General features: G+C 40.8%; 1 protein-coding gene and 1 long non-coding RNA gene across 2 annotated transcripts in view; both read left to right on the top strand.

The window, feature by feature from the left end:
- The window catches only part of LOC140501075 (uncharacterized), a 70,923-nt gene extending 58,072 nt beyond the window's left edge, over nucleotides 1-12,851 (top strand). The window contains exon 6 of the mRNA XM_072604275.1: nucleotides 11,623-12,851. Within this exon, the coding sequence (XP_072460376.1) occupies nucleotides 11,623-12,030 (408 nt within the window). The 3' untranslated portion in view covers nucleotides 12,031-12,851. The remainder of the gene's footprint in view (nucleotides 1-11,622) is intronic.
- Nucleotides 12,852-16,687: 3,836 nt separating this feature from the next.
- Nucleotides 16,688-19,578, top strand: LOC140498372 (uncharacterized). Its single transcript, XR_011965079.1, has 3 exons — nucleotides 16,688-16,755; nucleotides 17,351-17,472; nucleotides 18,620-19,578. It is a non-coding gene; the product is annotated as an uncharacterized lncRNA (long non-coding RNA).
- The last annotated feature ends 1,332 nt before the right edge of the window (nucleotides 19,579-20,910 follow it).

The following is a 20,910-nucleotide window of genomic DNA, read 5'->3' as shown; positions in this document are numbered from 1 at the left end:
AAAAGAAAGGATGCCTTTCAGTGGTGAGGGATCAAGTGGTGGTGAGGATGAGAGTTTGCCATTTGGGAAAACACTGACAACCCATGTCACGTCCGTTTCATTTATTATTTGTCATAACTGTTTTGCTTGTCCTTATGAACTATCCTCACAAGCAATATATAAAATTGTAAGAATCAATCTGCTTCTAATTGAGAAGGAATAAGGGAAAGAAAAAACATGCCTCACTCCAAAAAAAAAAAAAAGCCAGACTACCAAATACAAACTACAACGAATGCATGATTCTTAATTAAAATGAACCAACTGAAAAAAAAATTAATATGTATTTTGGAAGCAGCCTTTGCATTCTGTGCTACAACGGGGGTATCTCAAACTCCGGAAAGTGACTATTCAGGGTTCAAGTCTGGTCCGTTTTTAAAGTACTATACTGATTGACCTATAGACCAGGCTTCAACTCAGTCTTACTACAGCTAATAATAAACTATTTTGGTGGTGATGACAAAACCTTGGATTTATAACTTTCTTACAAAGTACTTTCATAGGATCAATGAGATTTTATATATATATATATATACATACACATACGTATATACACATGCCCACATATATACATATATGTGTATGTATGTATATACACACATGCGATATACATATAAGTATATTATATACATTTGTATATACATATATGCTCACATATATACAAATAACTATTTATATACATGTGGGTATGTGCATATAAACACATATACATACACATAATCTCATTAATCCTATGAAAGTGCTTTGTAAAAAAGTTATAAACTCCAAGGTTTTGTTATCCCCAACAAAGTAGTGTTATTAGCTACCATTAAGACTGAATTGAAGCTTGATTTGTATGTCAAGAAATATAATATAATAATAATATTATAATAAAATATAATAAATATAATACTTTAAAAATTGGCTTTACCTATCTATACACACACACACACACACATATACACACACATATACACACACCCAAACTGTGGGATAAGGAAGGATAGTGTTGTTAGGAAAGAAGAATTCTATTGTGTAGAATTCTGTTGTGTATTGTGTATTGATTTTCCTCATTTATTGGGGTATGAATTGATTGGCTTGGGTTGTTGTGGATCGATCAGGAGGTGAATTGGTTGCCTTGGACCATAGCGGGTCACAGTCACCCTTTTGTGCTAACCTATAGAGAGGACAGTCAGTTGCAGAGTTCCCATGGTTTTTTGTTTTTTTTTATTAAACTTTTAACATTTATTTTCACACAATTTTGGGTTACAAATTTTCTCCCCTTTTTTCCCCTCCCCCCCCCAGACCCAAGCATTCTAATTGCCCCTGTGACCTATCTGCTCTCTCCTCTATCCTCCCTCCCTGCCCTTGTCTCCGTCTTCTCTTTTGTCCTGTAGGGCCAGATAGCTTTCTTGACCCCTTAACCTGTATTTCTTGTTACCCAGTGGTAAGAACATTACATTTGGTCCTAACACTTTGAGTTCCGACTTCTTTAGCTCCCTCCCTCTCTACCCCTTCCCCTTGGAAGACAGGCAGTTCAATATAGGCCATATCTGTTTAGTTTTGCAAATGATTTCCATACTAGTTGTGTTGTATAGGACTAACTATATTTCCCTCCGTCCTGTCCTGTCCCCCTTTACTTCTATTTTCTTATGGTCCTTTCCCTCCCCATGAGTGTCGACCTCGTATTGCATTCTCCTCCCCATGCCCTCCCCTCTATCCTCCCCCCCATCCTGCTTGTGCCCCTGTTCCCCACTCTCCTGTATTATGAGATAGGTTTTCCTATCAAAATGAGTGTGCATTATATTCTTTCCTTTAGTGGAATGTGATGAGAGTAGACCTCGTGTTTTTCTCTTGCCTCCCCTCTTTATCCCACCACTAATAAGTCTTTTGCTTGCCTCTTTTATGAGAGATAATTTGCCCCATATAACTTCTCCCTTACTCCTCCCAATATTTCTCTCTCACTGCTTGATTTCGTTTTTTTGTTTGTTTTTTTTTTTAGTATATGATCCCATCCTCTTCAATTCACTCTGTGCACTCTGTCTCTATGTATGTGTACGTGTGTGCATGTGTGTGTGTGTGTACTCCCACCCAGTGCCCAGATACTGAAATGTTTCAAGAGTTATAAATATTGTCTTTCCATGTAGGAATGTAAACAGTTCAACTTTAGTAAGTCCCTTATGATTTCTCTTTGCTGTTTGCCTTTTCATGGTTCTCTTCATTCTTGTGTTAGAAAGTCAAATTTTCTTTCCAGCTCTGGTCTTTTCATCAGGAAAATTTGAAAGTCTTCGATTTCATTGAAAGACCATTTTTTCTCCTGAAGTATTATAGTCAGTTTTGCTGGGTAGGTGATTCTTGGCTTCAGTCCTAGTTCCTTTGACTTCTGGAATATCCTATTCCATTCCCTTCTATCCCTCAATGTAGAAGGTGCCAGGTCTTGTACTATCCTGATTGTATTTCCACAATACTTGAATTGTTTCTTTCTAGCTGCTTGCAATATTTTCTCTTGCACCTGGGAATTCTGGGATTTGGCCACAATGCTCCTAGGAGTTTCTCTTTTTGGATCTCTTTCATGCGGTGTTCTGCGGATTCCTTGAATATTTATTTTGCCCTCTGGTTCTAGAATCTCAGGGCAGTTTTCCTTGATAATTTCATGGAAGATGATGTCTAGGCTCTTCTTTTGATCATGGTTTTCAGGTAGTCCCAGAATTTTTACATTGTCTCTCCTGATTCTATTTTCCAGGTCAGTTGTTTTTCCAATAAGATATTTCACATTATCTTCCATTTTTCGAATCTGCGCGGTATGTTCTGAGATATTTGTCTTTCTCGAAAAGTCCAAAGCTTCCATCTGTACCATGCCAGATTTGAAAGATCTATTTTCTTCAGTGAGCTTTTGAATCTCCTTTTCCATTTGGTTAATTCTGCTTTTGAAAGCATTCTTCTCCTCATTGGCCCCTTGCACCTCCCTTGCAAGCTGAGTTAGGCTAGTTCTCAAGGTGCCAATTTCTTCAAGATTTTTTTGGTTCTCCTTTATCAGGGAGCTGATCTGCTTTTCATGCTTCTCCCTTATCCCTCTCATTTCCCTTCCCAGTCTTTCCTCCACCTCTCTAACCTGATTTTCAAAATTCCTCTTGAGCTCTTCCATGGCCCGAGCCCATTGGGTGGGCTGGGACACAGAGTCCTCGATTTCTGTGTCTTTGCCTGATGGCAAGCCTTGTTCCTCCCCATCAGAAAGGAAGGGAGGAAGTGTTTTTTCTCCGATAAAGTACCCTTCAATAGTTTTGTTTCTTTTCCCTTTTCTTGGCATTTTCTCCACCTAGTGGCCTGACCTCTGAATGTTCTCCTCACACCCACCTCACCTCCTGGTCCTCCCAGCCAGCGTTTGGGGACTGAGATTCAAATGCTGCTTCCCGCCTTAGGATTTTTGGCGGGGGGGGGGGGGGGGGGGGGGGGGGGGGGGGGCAGGGCTGTTATTCAGTGTTAAATTAGGCTCAGGTGCTGAGGTCAGGGGCAGGGCCGCCTCTCTGGCTCAGTTCCCTCAGGGGGTTTATGCACAGACCTTCCACAATGGATCCAGGCTCCCGCTCGCTTGGGGAGCCCCCGTCCGCAGCCACCTCTCAGCCCCCACCTCCCGGGGGGGCCCGAGCCTTGGGGGCACCTCACTCCCCTCTCAACCCGCCAAAGAGACTCTCTCACCTACCCCCGTCAGTCACCTGTTGGTGGGGGGGCCCGTGCTGCCGCTGAAGATCCCGCCTCCGGAACCCTTTCAGATCTGTGCCTCTCGGAGCTGTGGCCGCCGCCGCCGCCACAGGTCCGGGCTGGGCACCGCGTCTGCAGCGCGACGGACCTTTTGCGAGAGGTTTGCTGGTCCCTCTGTGGGTGGGGGGACCCGCGTGGCTGCTGGAGATCCCGTCCCGTAGCCCTCTCGGATCTTTTTCTCACGGTGTCGCTGTCGCGGTATGGTTGCTCTCTGCTACCCGCCCTGGCGCCCAGTCCACGGCGCGAAGGACCCCCCCCCCCCCCGTGAGAGGTTTGCAGGTCTCTCCGGAACAGAAATCTCCCTCGCTCCAATATTCCGTGGTCTCTGGGTGCAGCATTCGCCCTGGGTTAGTCCCCTCTGCCGTTCTGTGGTTTGTGGGTTCGGAGCTATGTGTATATGCGTCTTTCTACTTCGCCATCTTGGCTCCGCCCCCGTTCCCATGTTTTTTTATGAAATAAAGCTATATTATTCCCCCAGTTCTACTGGTCTCAGTTTGAATTCCAACCAGAAATCTATAGTGAATAGCATTAAAAAAAGCTATTGCTCTGCTTCTTGATTTAGACCCAGAAGAAACTTTAAAGGTGATCTAGTCCAACTGACTCATTTTATAGATGAGGAAACTGAGACACTGGTCAGGTTAATGATTTACACAAAGCCCCAAACGAGGTAAGTGACAGAGTAGATTTTGAATCCATGGTTTTTTATTCCAAATCCATTGTTATTCCCATGACAGCATGGTTTAAAAGAGAATAGGACTTCCTAATCAAAAAGAAAAATTCATGATTCCTTCTGATCATTACAACTTAGAGTCACTTTCAATCTCACCAGTGTCATTTCTCATCAACTCTGGCCTACCTTCGCAAAATAAGCTATAAATTCTCTCAAGAAATCAAAGCACTGAACAGTTTCCAAGATTAAAAAAGCACCAGATTCCTTTCTCCCCCTTCTGGAAAAGTACAAGAAAAGCAGACCATGCCATACTGGGAGGCCGATGCTCTGGCACTGGGGAGTTAGAACTTAATACAAAACCACAAGCTTTCCAGAGGAGAGGAACACATATTTCTGATAAGGAGTTGAAGTTTTATAAGAGGCCACGTACAACAGTCAATAATAAAAATGCCTCAGATATGTATGATTTTTCTCTCTCCTGGATCAACCAGAAATTTTTACATTTTCATTTTGGGTGAGCCTTTCTCAGTTATTAAGATATTCCCAAAATAGATTTCTAACTGCCTAGTATCCTGCATGTGACAACAACTTATTTTCTCTTTGAAAGTCTATCGTGTTTATTTCCTTTCATATAGTTTGATTGCAATATAATTTAGTTTCAGAATCACCAAGTGCTAAATAATGCTGTTAGATGCTATGACTGAGATTTCCTCTTTTTCCCTCTTTTTTCTTTCTCGGTTGAATTCAGCAAACACATCTACTGTATCGGACATTGTGCCTAGAAACTTGGGTAACAAGGACAAAACTGATAGACAGTCCCTGACCTTGTATTCTACTGGGGGGGAGGGGCACAGTGGAGAGGGAGGAAGGGGAATACGACATGGGCACAGACAAGTCAATAAAAGGTAAATGGGAATTGAGAAAGGGGAGAGAGTGTATGTGTTCTCTTCACAATTCACCTGGTTTGAATCTAATTTCCAGGGGGTTGATTATGTTACTTCTCAGTATATGCCAATCTGTAAGAACTTCATAATGAGTTTTACTCAGTAGTTGGTCATTGTGTTTCATGGGAAGGAATTGTGGGAGTTTGCAGGAACAAAAAGACAATGCATACAACTGGACAGTGAATATATGATGGGGTTTATTATATAGGTGACAAATTAATGGGAGGACACGAAGAATGTGATAATGGACAATGACAATGGACAGTGAGGTTTCTAATATGCAGTAGCACGTCCCCAGCTTCTACTAGGCCAAAATTATTAAAGCAGACAATATATTTTTAAAGGGAGATGAAATTTTATTTTTTTTAAATGGATGCCCATACATATACACATCTGTGTGTGTGTATATGTGTGTGTGTGTGAGTGTGTATGTATCTTAGGTTGGAGGACAAGACCAATCCTCATATTTTAAAAAGTCATATTTTTTTTCCTTGACTGGAACTGTGATTTCACCATCATAGGAATCTTCTGGAAAAGAATTCCTTCTATCAAATCAGACTGGCACCTTTAATGCAAATTCTCTTCAGAGCAGCCATCCTAAACCTTTTTTTGTGTCCTTGACCCCTTTGGCAGTTGGGTGAAACCTCTTCTTTTCATGGCTCTTGCTGAGAATTCACATTCTTCATAGACAAGTCCATAGAAAAATAGATGTTGTTGTGTTTGTCCTTTGTTCTCGAAGAGGACCATGACATCAAGGTGACATGACTTGCATTTGACTTTGATATGAGTGAGGGAGGGCTGTGCAAGGTCACCAACCTCACTTTCTTCACCTGAGCCATCTGGGTCCAGTGGCCTGATACTCATCAGGACCACTGAAGGTGGCTCAGGATGCAATGGGAGATTCTGGCTATTTTAGGCTAAGGCCTTATCAGATTCTCACTTTGAGTGAGATATAAACATGCGATGAATAAGCCTCTTTAAGTAGTTACTCAAGGGATAGCCCCTTTAATCAAAAGAAAAAGGAATCGAACTGGGAGGGGAAGACCCTCAGGGTTCCTCAGTAAAAGAGAAACAGTGACTATTTAGTATTTACATTCACTCTGTGCTAGGAGGAGAACCTATAGATAGATAAATAGATAATATATAACATTTATAATTATATATTAGAAAGAAAGAGGTTGAAAGTGACTCTAAGTTGTAATGACAGAAGGAATCATGAATTTTTCCTTTTGATTAGGAAGTCCTATTCTCTCTTAAACCATGCTCTAGGGGGAAGAACAATGGATTTAAAATCAGAAACCATGGGTCCAAAGTCTACTCTGATATTTACCATCTGTGTTTTTACATATACATATACATGTGTAATGTATGTATGTGTATATGTATATATATATGTGTGTGTGTATCTGTGTGTCTGTGTGTGTGTCTGTGTCTGTGTGTGTCTATGTCTGTGTGTCTGTGTGTAGTCTAAATCCAGGTATTAGTAGACTTTATTTTAGTAGAATTCTATAGTCTATAGTCTGTTATTTTGTCACTAAAAAAAAAAAAAAAAAAAAAAGAATGCCATACTGAAGCAGTTCTTTAACCCTGGGGCCTATTCTGGCTCTGACTCAAGATTCACAATTGCTCCAGAGACTCAAGCTATCCTGAGATGCAGCTTGAAGGACCCCATAAGCATGGGAGTGCTGAAACTCAGACAATGTTTGACAACGAGGTCTTAAAGGACAAGATGAGGAGTTTAGGCACCCTTTGGGGGAAGGATTAAGGAGCAATTAACATTCCAACAACCCCATTCAGAATTAACGTTTTCCTCCTCTTGTACCCTTAGCGCCATAGAACATATTGCTAATGAAGTTTAAGTCCATGTTAATTTCCACATAAGTTAGATACTATTGTTTTCTTTCCTAGTCACAGACTGCCTGCCTGAGCCTAGACCCACAATCCATCTCCACCATGAAAGGCACTTCCTCCTCTACCGACCTTGTCCAGTGGGTGTATCTTACTATGTTAATAATAACACTGTGTGTGTGTGTGCATGTGTACATATTGCTGTTTGAGTATATTAATACATCTCTTCCTCTAAACTCTAGAGTCGCTAAGGAAAGGGCGTAGTTTCTCTCCTTTGGAATGTTGTTATAGTACCTATTAATGTGCTCAACACTATGAAGAGTTTGGTAAATTCCATTAATTCGCTAATTGATTTGATTAGCTCCTCAGAATCTCAGAATGGGGACAAGCCTCAGAAACCAATTCTGTGGCAAGAATTTCTGTTAGAAGATACCTGACAAGCAGGATTTCCAGGGGAAGGGAAATCTACTAGCTTCAGAGACAGTCAACTCTTTCTACTTTGGAAGGACTCCAGTCCTTAGGAAGTCATTTCTTACACCAAACCTGAACTTGACCCATTGCAGCTTTCATGCAATCGATGCTCCTGGTTCAGCCCTTCATAGCCAAGGAGAGCAAGTATAATCCTTCTTCCACCTGAAAGCACTTAAAATACTTAAAGACAGCTCTCATGTCTTCCATAAGTCTTTTCTCCTCAAAGCTAAGTATCTGCAGTTCTTCATGATTTCAAAGCCCAGCCTAGTTGCCCAGTCAGTAAGTGAGTGAATCAACAAACATTCAGTACTTCTTAAGTTCTGGAAACCCAAAAGCAAAGGCAGCTCTCATTCTAATAGGGGAGACAATATTCCAACAGCTGCATTCGCACACACACACACACACACACACACACACACACACACACATACACACACACACACACACACACACACACAAAATAATGAGATATAATCTTAAAGGGAAAGTGCCAGCCGTGGGAAGAATTAATAACGGTCTCTTGCAGAAGAGGGAACTTAAAGAAAGCCAGGGAACCAGGAGGCAGAGCTGAATAGGGAGAGTGTTCCCTCCATGTAGCAAGAGATAGAATATTATGTGCAAGGAATACAAGTTGGCCAGTCTAGCTGGATCATATGGTGCATGGAGAGGAATTAAGTGTGAGAAGAATGGAAAGATAGAAAGCACACAGGTTGTGAAGGGCTTAAAAAGCCAAATAGAGATTTTTATATTTGTTCCTGGATGTAACGGGGAGACACTGGAGTTGAGTCAGGATAAGGTGGTGACATATTCAGACTATATACTATACTAAGATTCTGTGGAGCTAATAAAGTCAATTAGTGAATTAATGGAATTTACCAAACTCCTCACTGTGCTGAGCATATTAATAGGTACTATATAACATTCCAAAGGAGAGAAGATAAGCCTTTTCCTTGGGGACTCCAACATTTAGAGGAAGTGATATACTAATATACACTAACAGAAATATGTACATAGTTTCAGAGAAAGTTTTAGTAAGTTTTAGGAGCAGGGGAAAAAGATGAGACAGACCAATAGAAAGTTAATTTAGCAGCACAGGCATGAGGATCTATACCAATACGGTGCTTGTGTAAGCAGAGAGGAGGAGATGTGCAATTGATGCTGTTGTAAAAATATAAATGACAAGATTTTCACAACAGTGGATTATTGAATGTGAGCAAGGAGTCAAGGATGACACAAAGTTTGTGAGCCTAAGTGAATGAGATGACCTTGGTGCCCCCACCAATGTTAGAAAAGTTGGGAAGAGGGGAGGGTTTGGGAGAAAGGGAGTGAGTGCCATTTTGGATGTGTTGAATTTGAGGTGCCTACATCCAATTCAAGATGCATAAAAGATTGTTGGTGGTGTTGGAGTTCAGGAGAGGAATTAGGAGTGGACATATAGATCTGAGAGTCATCTCGAGATGATAGTTGAACCCATGGTAGGTGATGATATCTCCAAGTAATATAGAGGGAGAAGACGAGGGTACAGGACACCCAAGGTTAGTGGATATATCAGCCAAGAAAATGAGGAGTGCTTACAGGTGGAGGTGAACCAGAGGAAAACAGTGTTACCTAAACCTAAACAGAGGATACCCAGGAGGAGATGGTGATCAGCATTGATCAAAGGCTACAGGTCAAAAAGAATGAGATCAAGAAGAGGCCATTAGAGTTTGCAAATAAGAAATGATTGGTAACTTTGGAAAGAGCAGTTTGAGCTAAAGAAGGAAACTCAAAGCCAGATATCAGAGGGTTTAGGAAAGGAAAGGAAGTGAAGGCAAGCTTTGTGGTTCATGCAGATTTTGTTAAACTCTGTTTTCACTGTTAGAGGAGCTTTTGTTCAACAAGAGCTAGAGTAGGCTGAAAACCATGTCTGCACGGTTCAGGAAGCCCTCTCATCCACTGCAGTCTCCTAGTGGGCTGTGCTGCAAGCAGGAGCAGGGGCAGCAGAGGGGCTGAAAGGGTCTGAGGCAGAGCAGCCTGAAAAGTCCTCAGCTATTCTAGATACAGGCTCTCCCCTTAGGTGTCTCTGAAAGGTAATTATCTTGTGCGCTGAACATCTGCTCAGCATCAGTTTAAAAACGTAGCACTCAAAATTGAAAACAAGATTGCTGATGTGCTCTGACCACAGCACGAAATGGCAGGATACTGACCCCCTTTATCCTAGAGACTGTGCCTCTTTTAATTTGGCCTAAGATCTTATGAAGACTTTTGTGACTGTCATATCACACCAGTGACTCATGCTGAGCTATCAGCCCACTAAAAATCTAGTTTTTTATTAGATAAATGGCTATCTAGCCAAGCTTACTTTGTTTTCTACTGGTCTTGGCATATAAGTATGGGACTTCACATTTTATGTCTATTAAACTTATACTTTTTTATATTTAGCCCAATATTTTCGTTTATCAAGGTCTTTTGGGATCCTCATTGTGTCATCTTCAAATCTGATATGCGTGGTTGATATAAAATCATCAACAAAAATGTGAATATATTGAAAACATTTATTGAATATAATGAATATATATTGAATACAATGAAAATAATATGAATAATTTTATCATGGGTCCAGTAGTTCAATTCTAGTTCTACTTATCAATCATCTAGACTACAGTTCCCCTTTCCTACAAGAATAATTACAACTACCTCATGATCCTGATCTGCTAGTATAATAACCCTGTCCAAAAAAGAAAGTCTTTGGTCGAATGTGACCTCTTTTCAACGAAAGTTATGCTAGTTTTTTGTGACTACCTCTTCCTTTTCTAAATGTTCACTAACCAACCCATGTAATACATTCTAGAATTTTCCATGAATTCAAGTCAAACTCAGTGGTCTATAGTTTACAGACTCCATTGTCTTCCCTTTCCTTTTTTTTTTTTTAAATTGGGACATTTGTCCTTCTACAGTCCTGTGGTAAGTACCTTTTCCCTTCACTACATTCTTTCAGAAATCACTGATAATGGCTCCACAATAGCACCTGCCAGTTTTCCAGTACCTTAGCATGTATCTGATCTGTGTCTATTCATTGGAACTTGTCAACTAAATGCTCTCTTACTATCTCTGTTCTTTCCTTAGATATCAACTCCCTATTAACCATTATGGATCCAGACTTTCCAGTTCAAAGACTCTCATTTTTGGCAGAGAAAACTAAGCCGAAGCAGCCTTGCTTCCTTTGTCATCATTTATCATTGTCCCATCGCCCCCAGGAGTGGTTTTATCCCTTCTTTGATCTTCCTCTTTTCCCCAACATAAGTTAGAAGATTTTTGTTGTTCTTGTTTAGCTTGCTTTGCCAAGCTCAGCACGATCTGAGCTTCAGCACCTCGGACACTCCAACAGGACTGTGACACTTGCAAATTCATCTTCTGTTATCTACTCTTCCTTTTATCTTCTCTGCATGCCTTTTAAACTTTGACAAGTTGGTTGATAAGTTCACTTTTTACTCACATGGGTTTCTTTAGCCTCCTTTTCTTTCTCATTGGAATTGTTTCTCTTTAGGGCTTGAGAATTTCATCTTTAGAACTTCCCATCTTTCCTGGATTGAATTCCTCTGCAAAACTGTATTCAATGTCCCAAGTCATTTACCCTCATTCATAAGGATACCATGAGCAAAACAACTTACCTGAGCATCCTCCCAGCTCAGTGCTTCTGTTGAACAAGAGTGTTTCACTTTCTGGAGCTTTACATAAGACATTGATTGCTTCAGTTGGGAGGAGGGGTGGGCAGAAAGGGGACAATTGGTTAATTATGATTTTTAAAATTTAATATTAAATATAATATTTCTAATATTATTTGTCTTTCTAAATAGCAATGGGACACAGTGTCAAAGTGATGTACACTCAACTTACTTCCTAGAAATGTAATGCTAATTGTTTTTCTGCTTTTAGGGCTTTAGAAAGATCTATTCTGAATTATATAAAGAATATGAAGACTGCCCCTTTGGGACCGAAGTCTTCAGTCAAATTGATCTTTGCTCCATGCATAAAAAGAAGCAAGAATCTGGATACTATCACTGTGAATGTACCATTTTTGTTGCTCCTAGGAACACAAATGAGGCCCAGAAGCTACCCACAGAAACAGAGTACTTGGAAGAATTTCGTGCTCACATCTCTCCTGACCCTTGCCCAGAAGCCAAAACCCCTGAATGTTGCCTATGTATCTCTTGTATAGCTGAAGATGACGAAAACCCCACTGAACATGTAACCTCAACTGGGGCTACATGTGACACAGCAGACCATAAGACAGGTGTGTTAGTTTCAGATAAGATCTCTACTACTGGGAAGGTCTTGCTTTAAGCCAGTTTCTGAGATGTTGCCAGCATAACCAGATGCAATGAAGAACAGGATGAGGGATCAGAAAAAAAAATGAAGCTGACAGATGGTAATTTGTAAAGAGTTGAATCAACAGAAATTGTATCTGATCAGCCTGCTTGCCCAGGATAAGGCAGAACTTGTTCCAATGCGCTGCTAACTACAGGGATAGCCACAGTGCCAAGTGGTTCTATGAACTAATCCATAGGGTGCACTCTGGACTGAGGTGACAACACAGAAACTGAGAGGTACCACTTCTTTTGAATACCATCTGAAAAGCAAAGTACTTTGTAAACCACGTCAGAAATCATCTGTTTGTAAATGAGGTAACACAAACAAAAGTGAAACTCATCCAGGAATGTGGAGGGTCTCAACCAAAAACCAAGGAAACCCAGATGACAGAGTTCTGCTTTTGGCAACTTCAAAAGACAAAACGTCTAACTATCATCATCTATTAACTTGTCTGTATATTTTTCTGAGCTGATTTCCTGTCGTTTTTTTTTTTAATCCAGGGCTTGTTTTTCTGATTTTGGAAAAGCTGAATTTAAATCTTATGGAATTGTATTTTAGTCCAATAATTGAAATATGTTATTTCAGGAAGCTTGGGATGAGCTCCCCAAAGTTGAATGCCTCTGACCATTTAAGAGGACGAAATGCTACTATTAGTGCCTCAACATGCCATAAACTGAAATGAAAAATGTCCTTTAAATATTTAACTTCAGTTACTGAACTGGAAATTGTAATCTTTCTTGGGTGAGGAAGGGGAGGTCAACCTTCCACATGTAATAAAAAATGCATTCACAAAATATGCTCTAAAGACTTTGTCCTTTTTAATGGTAGTTTTTAATTTTTTGTCTCTTTCTCAGCAAAGAAAATTAAAGAATATTGAAGCCAGTAGATGGTGCTAGTGAATACCAACTGTCCCTGAGATTTAGCCAGTGATGGAAATTAAGGAATGTTAGTTTCAGGCTAAAGATGATGGGGGTAAGGGGAGAATCTCTTACAATTAAGAAGCAGGGAAATGGATTTTAGAAGGAAGAAAGTCAGATCTCCAAAGTACCCTCTTTTCTCTTTCTTTTGAGTATTGAGTTATACTGGTCTTTATGAACATGGAGGATTTGTATTTTATTATCAGTAAGTGCATTGGAGATCGTCTCCATTAAAGTATTTTTTTTTTCAGAGCTACTCCCATAAAACTTTGCTTATCCATATTGGGAAAGCAGCAGGTGGTGGGATATTCATCAAACACCAGGAGAGCAGGGGTGGGCTGGAAGCTTTGCGGTTCATGCAGATCTTTATTCAACTTGTGTGTTTTCACTGTTTGACGAGCCTTTGCCTGGCAGGCGCTGGAGTAGGCTGAAAACCCTGTTTGCACATTACAGGAAACCGTCTCGTCCGCTGCAGTTGCCAAGCCGTTATGCTTGGAGCAGGGGCGGGTGCAGTTTGGCTGGTGGGGGGGAGGGGGAGAGGGGGGCAGAAAAGACTGAGGGGGTGGTGGTGTCTGAGACAGAGCAGCCGGAGCTGTCCTCAGCTATCCTAGACAGAGCCTCTCCCTATAGCTGTCTCTGAACGGTAATTATCATGTGCACCCAGAATGGGAACAAAATGGGAAAATTTTGCCTTTGTATAAAAGTTCAAGACATTGTTTTTGCTATTGGTGAGTCTTGAACTTATTGCTTGAGCTCTAGCTTTGCTCATACTGTGTAGTCTCTTAGTCGTTTTCTTTCCCCTCCAAATGAGCTCTGTATTAAATACAAGTGATTGAGGAACAATGATGAAGTGTTTAATAATTCATATCTGAGAGAGTAAAAAATAGGCACATCTTATTGTGATGAATACATCAAATGGATGATGTATCCTAGCACCCAGTACACACCAGAAAATCATGCTAGTGCTGGGGGGGAAGAAAATATTTGTCCCCATATTGGTGGCTTTGGGAGAGAGCCAAACGCAGACTTGGACTGTTGGGAGCCCTTTTTGTCCTGGAGGGCATTGTTAACCTTATAGCTTCAATTTAAGGCTTGAACTTGAATGGGGAAGGGGGAGGAGAGAGGGAAGGAAATTATGTCTGTGGACTCCAAAGACTCTCCTCTTTTATCTGAAACCAAGGGGCACTCATTGGAACTTAGGCTAATGGAATAGAGAGGTTTTCCCTTAAGAAAGTGAGCTTTGGAACATAGCATCAGCTGTGAACCAAAAGAATGAGTATCCTCAGTGGCATTTCAATATGAAATGGTGGTTTTCATAACAAGTTTGCATAATTCAGGCCTCCTACCCCCTTGGTGAAAATGTACTGAGTCTGAAACTTGCTCTTTGAGGTTCTTTGAAGAGAGGGATATATGTCTCTTCAATCTCTGTGTTACTAGAAAGAGCACTGGTCTGAGAGTCAGAATATCTGAGTTCCTGGGGCAGCTATATGGTGCAGTGGATAGAGCACCTGTCCTGGAATCAGGAGCACCTAAATTCAAATCTGAGTTCAGACACTTGACACTTACTAGCTGTGTGACCCTGGGAAAGGCACTTAATCCCGACTGTCTTGCCAAAAGAAAAAAGTTCTGGGTTCCAGTGTCAGCCCTGCTGCTCTGTAGCTTTGAGACTGTAGGCAACTGAAGTCTCAGTTTCTCCATCTGTAAAATGGGCAGAATAATACTTTTAATGTCTAATTACAAGGTGGTCATAAATCATAAAACACTATATTAATGACTCATCATTACTACAATCTGTATTCATTATCTGTAACTGAGCCATTTTATACATATATACACATATACATATATGTCGGTATGTGTATATATGTGCATGTGTATACACATGTACGTATGTGGTAAAAAGCAGTCATTGATTCCAAAAGGATGATAATTCCTCTTTTCTACATAGGTGAAATGCCACAGAACTTGATCATCTGTAAGGAGATAGTAGTTAAGATTTCTGTAGCAACTTAGAGGTTTACAAAGTGTTTTACACACACACACACACACACACACACACACACACACACACACCCTGTTAGAGTGTTATCCCTATTTTGTAGATGAGGAAACAAAGTCAGAGAAGTTCAGTGAATTGACCACAGGTACCAGCTAATCGGTGATGGTGGAGAGAAGGGGGAATCTAGCTGACCTTGGAAGAATCCGCTGCTGCTGCTTCTTTTAGATTTAGTCAGATGGGTCCTCAGTGGCCATCTTGTCTAAATCCTAACACTCTCCCTCACCTACTTACCCTAATCAGTTGCTAAGTCTTGTTAATTCTATTTTTAAAAATCAGAAAGTATTTTTTATTATTAACATTATTTGCCAGCCCAGGCAGGGCAGATAGGTGGTACAGTGAATACAGTACTTGGCATGGAGTCAGGAAGACTCACCTTTCTGAGTTCAAATTTGACCTAAGACACTTCCTAGCTGTGTGACCCTGGGTGTCACTTAGCTTTGCTGGCCTCAATTTCCTCATCTGTAAAATGAGCTGGAGAAGGAAATACCAAATCACTCTAGTATCTTTGCCAAGAAAACCCGAAATGGGGTCATGAAGAGTCAGACCTGACTGAAAAATGACTGAACAACATTTGCCAGACACTGTACTAGACTCTGGGGATACATCTCTCCAATTATCCCCTTCTTTTCATTTACACAGCCACCAGTCTAGTTCAGGACCTTCTCATCTCCCTGTCTAAACTCTTGCTATTGCCTCCAAATCAATTTCTCCACCCCCAGGCTCTCACCTCTCCTCTCCTACTCCAAACAAGATACCAACATTATATTCCTAATGCACAGGTAAGATAATGTCATTCCCTGCTCGAGAAGGCCAAACAGCTCTTTATTGCCTCTAGGATCCAATATGAACTTCTCTGTTTGGCATTTAAAGCCTTTTACAACTTGGCTTCAATCTACATTTCAACTTTTCTATTCACTACTACCTTTCACTCTTTGGTCCAGCCAAAATAACTTTCCAATTATTTCTCAGACTCTACTGCCATCTCCTAACTCTGTGCAAATGCACTGACTGTTCCCCATGCCTGGAATGCCCTCCTTCCTCACCTCGTAGAATCCCTACTTAATGTCAAAGCTCAGCTCCTACCTAAGGCCTTTCTCCATTTCCCCATGTGCTTGCTAGTGTCTCCATAAAATTAGTTTGTATTTACTTTGTATAAAAACTGTATGTACTTATATTTGTACATGCTATCTAACTTGATATGATAGACTTCATGCTCCATTGGGGCATGTGTTTCCCCAGCACCTGTGTTTCCTTTGCATCCCTTGCACCATATCTGAAACATAGGGCCTCACCATAGTGTTGTTGAAGGACTGATTGACCTCATCTGAACTTTGTATCTCCCCCAGCATCTAGTGCTCACCACCCAGTGGGCACCTAATACCTATTTAAATTTAATCAAACTGAAAATTCAGACTTCCTAAAGGGTGCAACTTACTGTTTCCCCTCTCCTGGTATTGCTGCAAAAGTAGAATAATCTTTGCTTCAGTTGTTCTGAGGGCCACATCTACAGCAAGCGAGAAAATAGGAGAAATACCCTTTTTACAATAATAATTAGCATTTTCCATTTACATGTTAAAGGTATTATTCATATCCTGAGGGTAGTTATTTCTTGATTTTTTAAATTATTCTTTCTCTCTTGTTCTCTATATCTGATTCAGATCCCTCTATTAGAAAGGACTATGTACTGGAAATGAGGGAGATACATAAGTGAGGGGATGAGAGGTGAGTGAGGCCCTTTTCAAAGCTAAATTTCTTTGATGCTATGTTATTATGATAGTAAGGCCCAGGAAGAGCTTGAGTGCTGGTGACAAGGCAGTGTGGTATAACAGGCAGAGCACCGGACTTAAGGGAAAAACTGATTAGAATATTGCCTCTGATATTGACTATCTGTGTGACCCTGTTGCTTCTCCATCTTGGCCTCAGTTACCTTACCTGTAAAACATGGAGAATAAGAGCATCTCAGATTTTGGTTTTTGTAAGCATCAAAAGAAGGGCAGCTAGGCAGTGCAGTGGATAGAGTGCTGGGCCTGGAGTCAGGAAACTCATCTTCTTGTGTTCAAATCTGGCCTCATATGCTTACTAGCTGTGTGACTGGGCAAGTTACTTAACCTTGTTTGTCTCAGTTTCCTCACTTGTAAAATGAACTCGAGAAGGAAATGGCAAACCCATCCAGGATCTCTGCCGAGAAAAGCCCAAATGGTGTCATGAAGAGTCAGACTCAACTGAAAATAGCTGAATACATCAAATGAGATAACGTATATAACGCACTTTGCAAACCTTAAAGTGTTATAGAAATGTTAACTCTTATTATCAACAGAAATTTCTATGAAGTCATCTGTAGTGAGGCCTTGCAGAGAAGTGATGCCTGCTTCTTCTCATCTCTGCTGATGGAATATAGATTTCAGACTGCGCTTGACTCTTCAGCAGCCTTTTCTCCATGTGAGTACACTAATGTTCCTGCTTTCTAATTCCCCTTTCTATGTTGTCTTCCAGGATTAAAATGTAAACTCCTTGAGAGTAGGAACTGTCTTTTTTTCTTGAATTTCCATCCCTAGGTTTAGCACAGTTCCTGGCATGTAGTAAGTACTTAATAAGTTACCTATGTATATCTATCATCTGTCTCTCTATCTATCATCTATCTGTCTATATCAGATTTGGAGCTAGAGGGGACCATAGATATAATTTGGTCCAACCTCATCTCTTTACGTATGAAAAGAGTAAGACCCAGAAAGTGAAGTGATATGCCTTCAACCTAGGAATACTAGATAAAGGGATTAAAGTAAGAACGTTTTCTCTTTGCAGAAAGTTTTACCACATCACCACTCTGGTAAGAATGAATTCCCACCATCAGTAAAGGAAGAGCTGCCCCAGAAATCCATTGATGGGGCCATAGTTCAGGCAGGAAAGTATAATCTAACCATAGCATTGTCCATCATAGCCTAGTAGATAGAGATGGCCTCAGAGTCTGGAATACTCATGTTTTGAGTCCTACCTCAGACACATACTGGCTTCAGGGGTCACACAATGACCTCTCAGTGTCTTGGGCAACTCTCTGGAAGACTGGAAGCTGCAGAGTAGGTGCTAATCTGCATTGATATAAGGACTTTTTTAGTGGGAATACTTTACATTAATGAAATTACAGGTCTGGTGAAAAAAATTTTTGTAAATAATCTTTTCCACTACCTAAATAACAAAAGGCAAAGCATGATGGCAGGGGAGACTTTCTGCCCTTGGGGATTCTGTTAGGTGATTAAACAGAATTGCTTACTCTGCTTAGATTTTCTTGTAGTTAGCCTCAACCTTCCCTAAATATCAGCCTGCTGAGTAATTATGATTGATGGACCAATTAATAAGGAGTCTTAGTATGTTCAGTCACCAGGTGTTTCCTGGCTTGCAGTGGGTAGGTAGGACAGCTTGCTCTAGTATCCTTGTTTCTTCCATCTCCTCACTGCTAATTTGGGATGATGATAATCTTGGCTGAAAGGTGTTGCTGACACTATTACTTCTTCAAAGAGACTGAAGGACCAGAATCTCACTATATTCAGGAAGTGTCCCATTTTTCTGCTCCCTACTTTCATGTTGCCAGGAATCTGCGAACTGCCGACGACTGAGAGGAGAGTCATGATCTACCAAAAATATGTCTTCTTTCAATAAGAGATGCCCTTCTTGTCAAGGTAGAATGTGCTGCTTGTAAACAGAGAGGTCGGCAGACAGTAAAGCAAGCTATCTTGAAGGCTCTGCCGATACTCACCCTTTCACTGCTCACAGAAGAAATTGAGGCTTAAAATACTTATTTCTTAGCAGAGAAATAATTGGATTTTGCCAGCGAGGACCAGTTTGTCTGATCAACCTATGCCAAATAACATATTTACAATATTTCCCTCACTGACTTGATTAGCGAATGCCAGATTTTCATTTGGATCAACACATGACATGTGGGAAATATCTGCTAATGGTGAATAATCATTTCAACACAAAGAGGAAATGGAGCAGTCACAGAAGTAGTGGCAGCAAATATGTACACAACCTTTCAAATTTGGTCTGTCTCCATTTCTCCCTTCAGTTTTCCCATTCCTTTTACATAAAAGGTTTCTCCTCCTTGAGTCTCACCCTCAACTCTGCATGGAAAGGACACTGCATCAGGAGGATGCTGGGTGACATTGGGTAGGTGTACGTATCTCTTTGAGCCTTGATGCTAGTCTCTGTAATGGGAAGGGTGATGTAATAGATAGAGGGCTGGACTCTATCCAGGAAAACCTGGATTCAAGTCCTGCATCAGATTCTGATTATACAACCCTGGGCAAGCCACTTGATCACTCTGAGACCCAGTTTCCTCTTTTTTAAAATGAGAGGACTGAACTCAGTGCCCTTTAAGGCCCCTTCTGGATACAAATATATGATCCAAAGAGATAATAATACTCAATCTACCTACTTCCTGAGGTTATTGTGAGGAAACCAATTTTTAAACAGAATCACTATATAAAATATTATCATTGTCACTGGCATTGATCATGTTACTACGAGAAGCTGTAACTCCAACTGTATGAGTACTCCTGCACTAATACAGATAGCAACCTTTCTGTAACTTAGGGGTTAATTTTTGCAGGTCACTGTAACTGAAAAATATCATCAGCAATTCACTTAATAACCTCTCCAAATTCAACTTGTTGACTCTTCAGATTACAGGCATGCAACCAGTCCATCACTGGTCCCATACTAAAGTCTTCCTTGATTGGTTTTCATAAAGAGTGGTGGGTCTCAGAGAAAACATGAGAGATTTTAAATGTAATGATTTTGTCATATTTTAGATTTTGTTGTTGTTGTTGAGTTGTGTCTGATTTTCTTGGCAAAAACACTGGAATGGTTTGTCATTTTCTTCTCCAGCTCATTTTACAGATATGAAACTAAGGAAACAGGGTTAAGTGACTTGCCCAGGGTCACACAGCTAGTAAGCATCTGAGGCCAGATTTGAACTCAGGAAGATGAATTGGGAAAGATTCCAGGACCATCACTCTATCCACTGAGCCACCTCATAGATCTAAATAAAATGTGAACCCTGCAATGCTCAAGGGTTGTGGCAGTGGACCATCGTCTACTCCTAGGTAGTCTGAACCATTGAGAATAGTAGCCCAGCATGGGCAACGAATTCTCCCTGAGGAAGTCATTGGGCTGGTGGTCTGAGAATACCATGATCTGGTGGCCAAAATATGTACTATATCCCTTGGCCTTCCTTCCATTCTGTGGACAGCCTTCCTCTCTATAGATTGCAGAAAGCGAGAGAAGGCACAGCTGTACCTTCTGAGCACATCTACCCCATTTTGTCCATGACTGAAGGATCAGAGGATCATTGATTTAGAAGGAACCTTAGAGATCATCCAATCCAACCCTTTCATTTTTTGTTTTTAGAGGCAATTGGAGTTTACTGACTTGGCCAGGGTCACACAGCTGGTAAACGTCTGAGGTGGGATTTGAACTCAGGGCGTCCTGACTCCAGGTCAGTGCTCTCTCCACTGTGCCACCTAGCTGATCCCACTATCCTTTCATTTTACAGACAAGGAAAATGAGGCTCAGAGAGATGAAATGACTGACAAAACAGATGCTAAGTGGCAGAACTGAACTCAGGATCTCTAACTCAAAATCTACCACTCTCTTCGCTACACCAGGCTACAGGCCTTTATTACCTATATGTTGAACTGAATTTTCATGTTATGGCTTTAAAGTGTTAAAATTGATTCTAACAGTCACACATAAATCAGTCTCAGGACCTTATTATCACGTCTCCACATGATCCCCAACCACCCTCCTACATACTCTCATCCTCATAAAGACTCTTAATTTAATTGCTGATTGATAACAATGCTGCATTTTAAAATCATC

Source organism: Notamacropus eugenii, chromosome 4 (genome assembly GCF_028372415.1).
Source record: "Notamacropus eugenii isolate mMacEug1 chromosome 4, mMacEug1.pri_v2, whole genome shotgun sequence".
In the NCBI taxonomy this organism is placed as follows: Eukaryota; Metazoa; Chordata; class Mammalia; order Diprotodontia; family Macropodidae; genus Notamacropus; species Notamacropus eugenii.
Note: the sequence above shows the minus strand (reverse complement) of the source record. Positions and strands in the feature narration are given on the sequence as shown.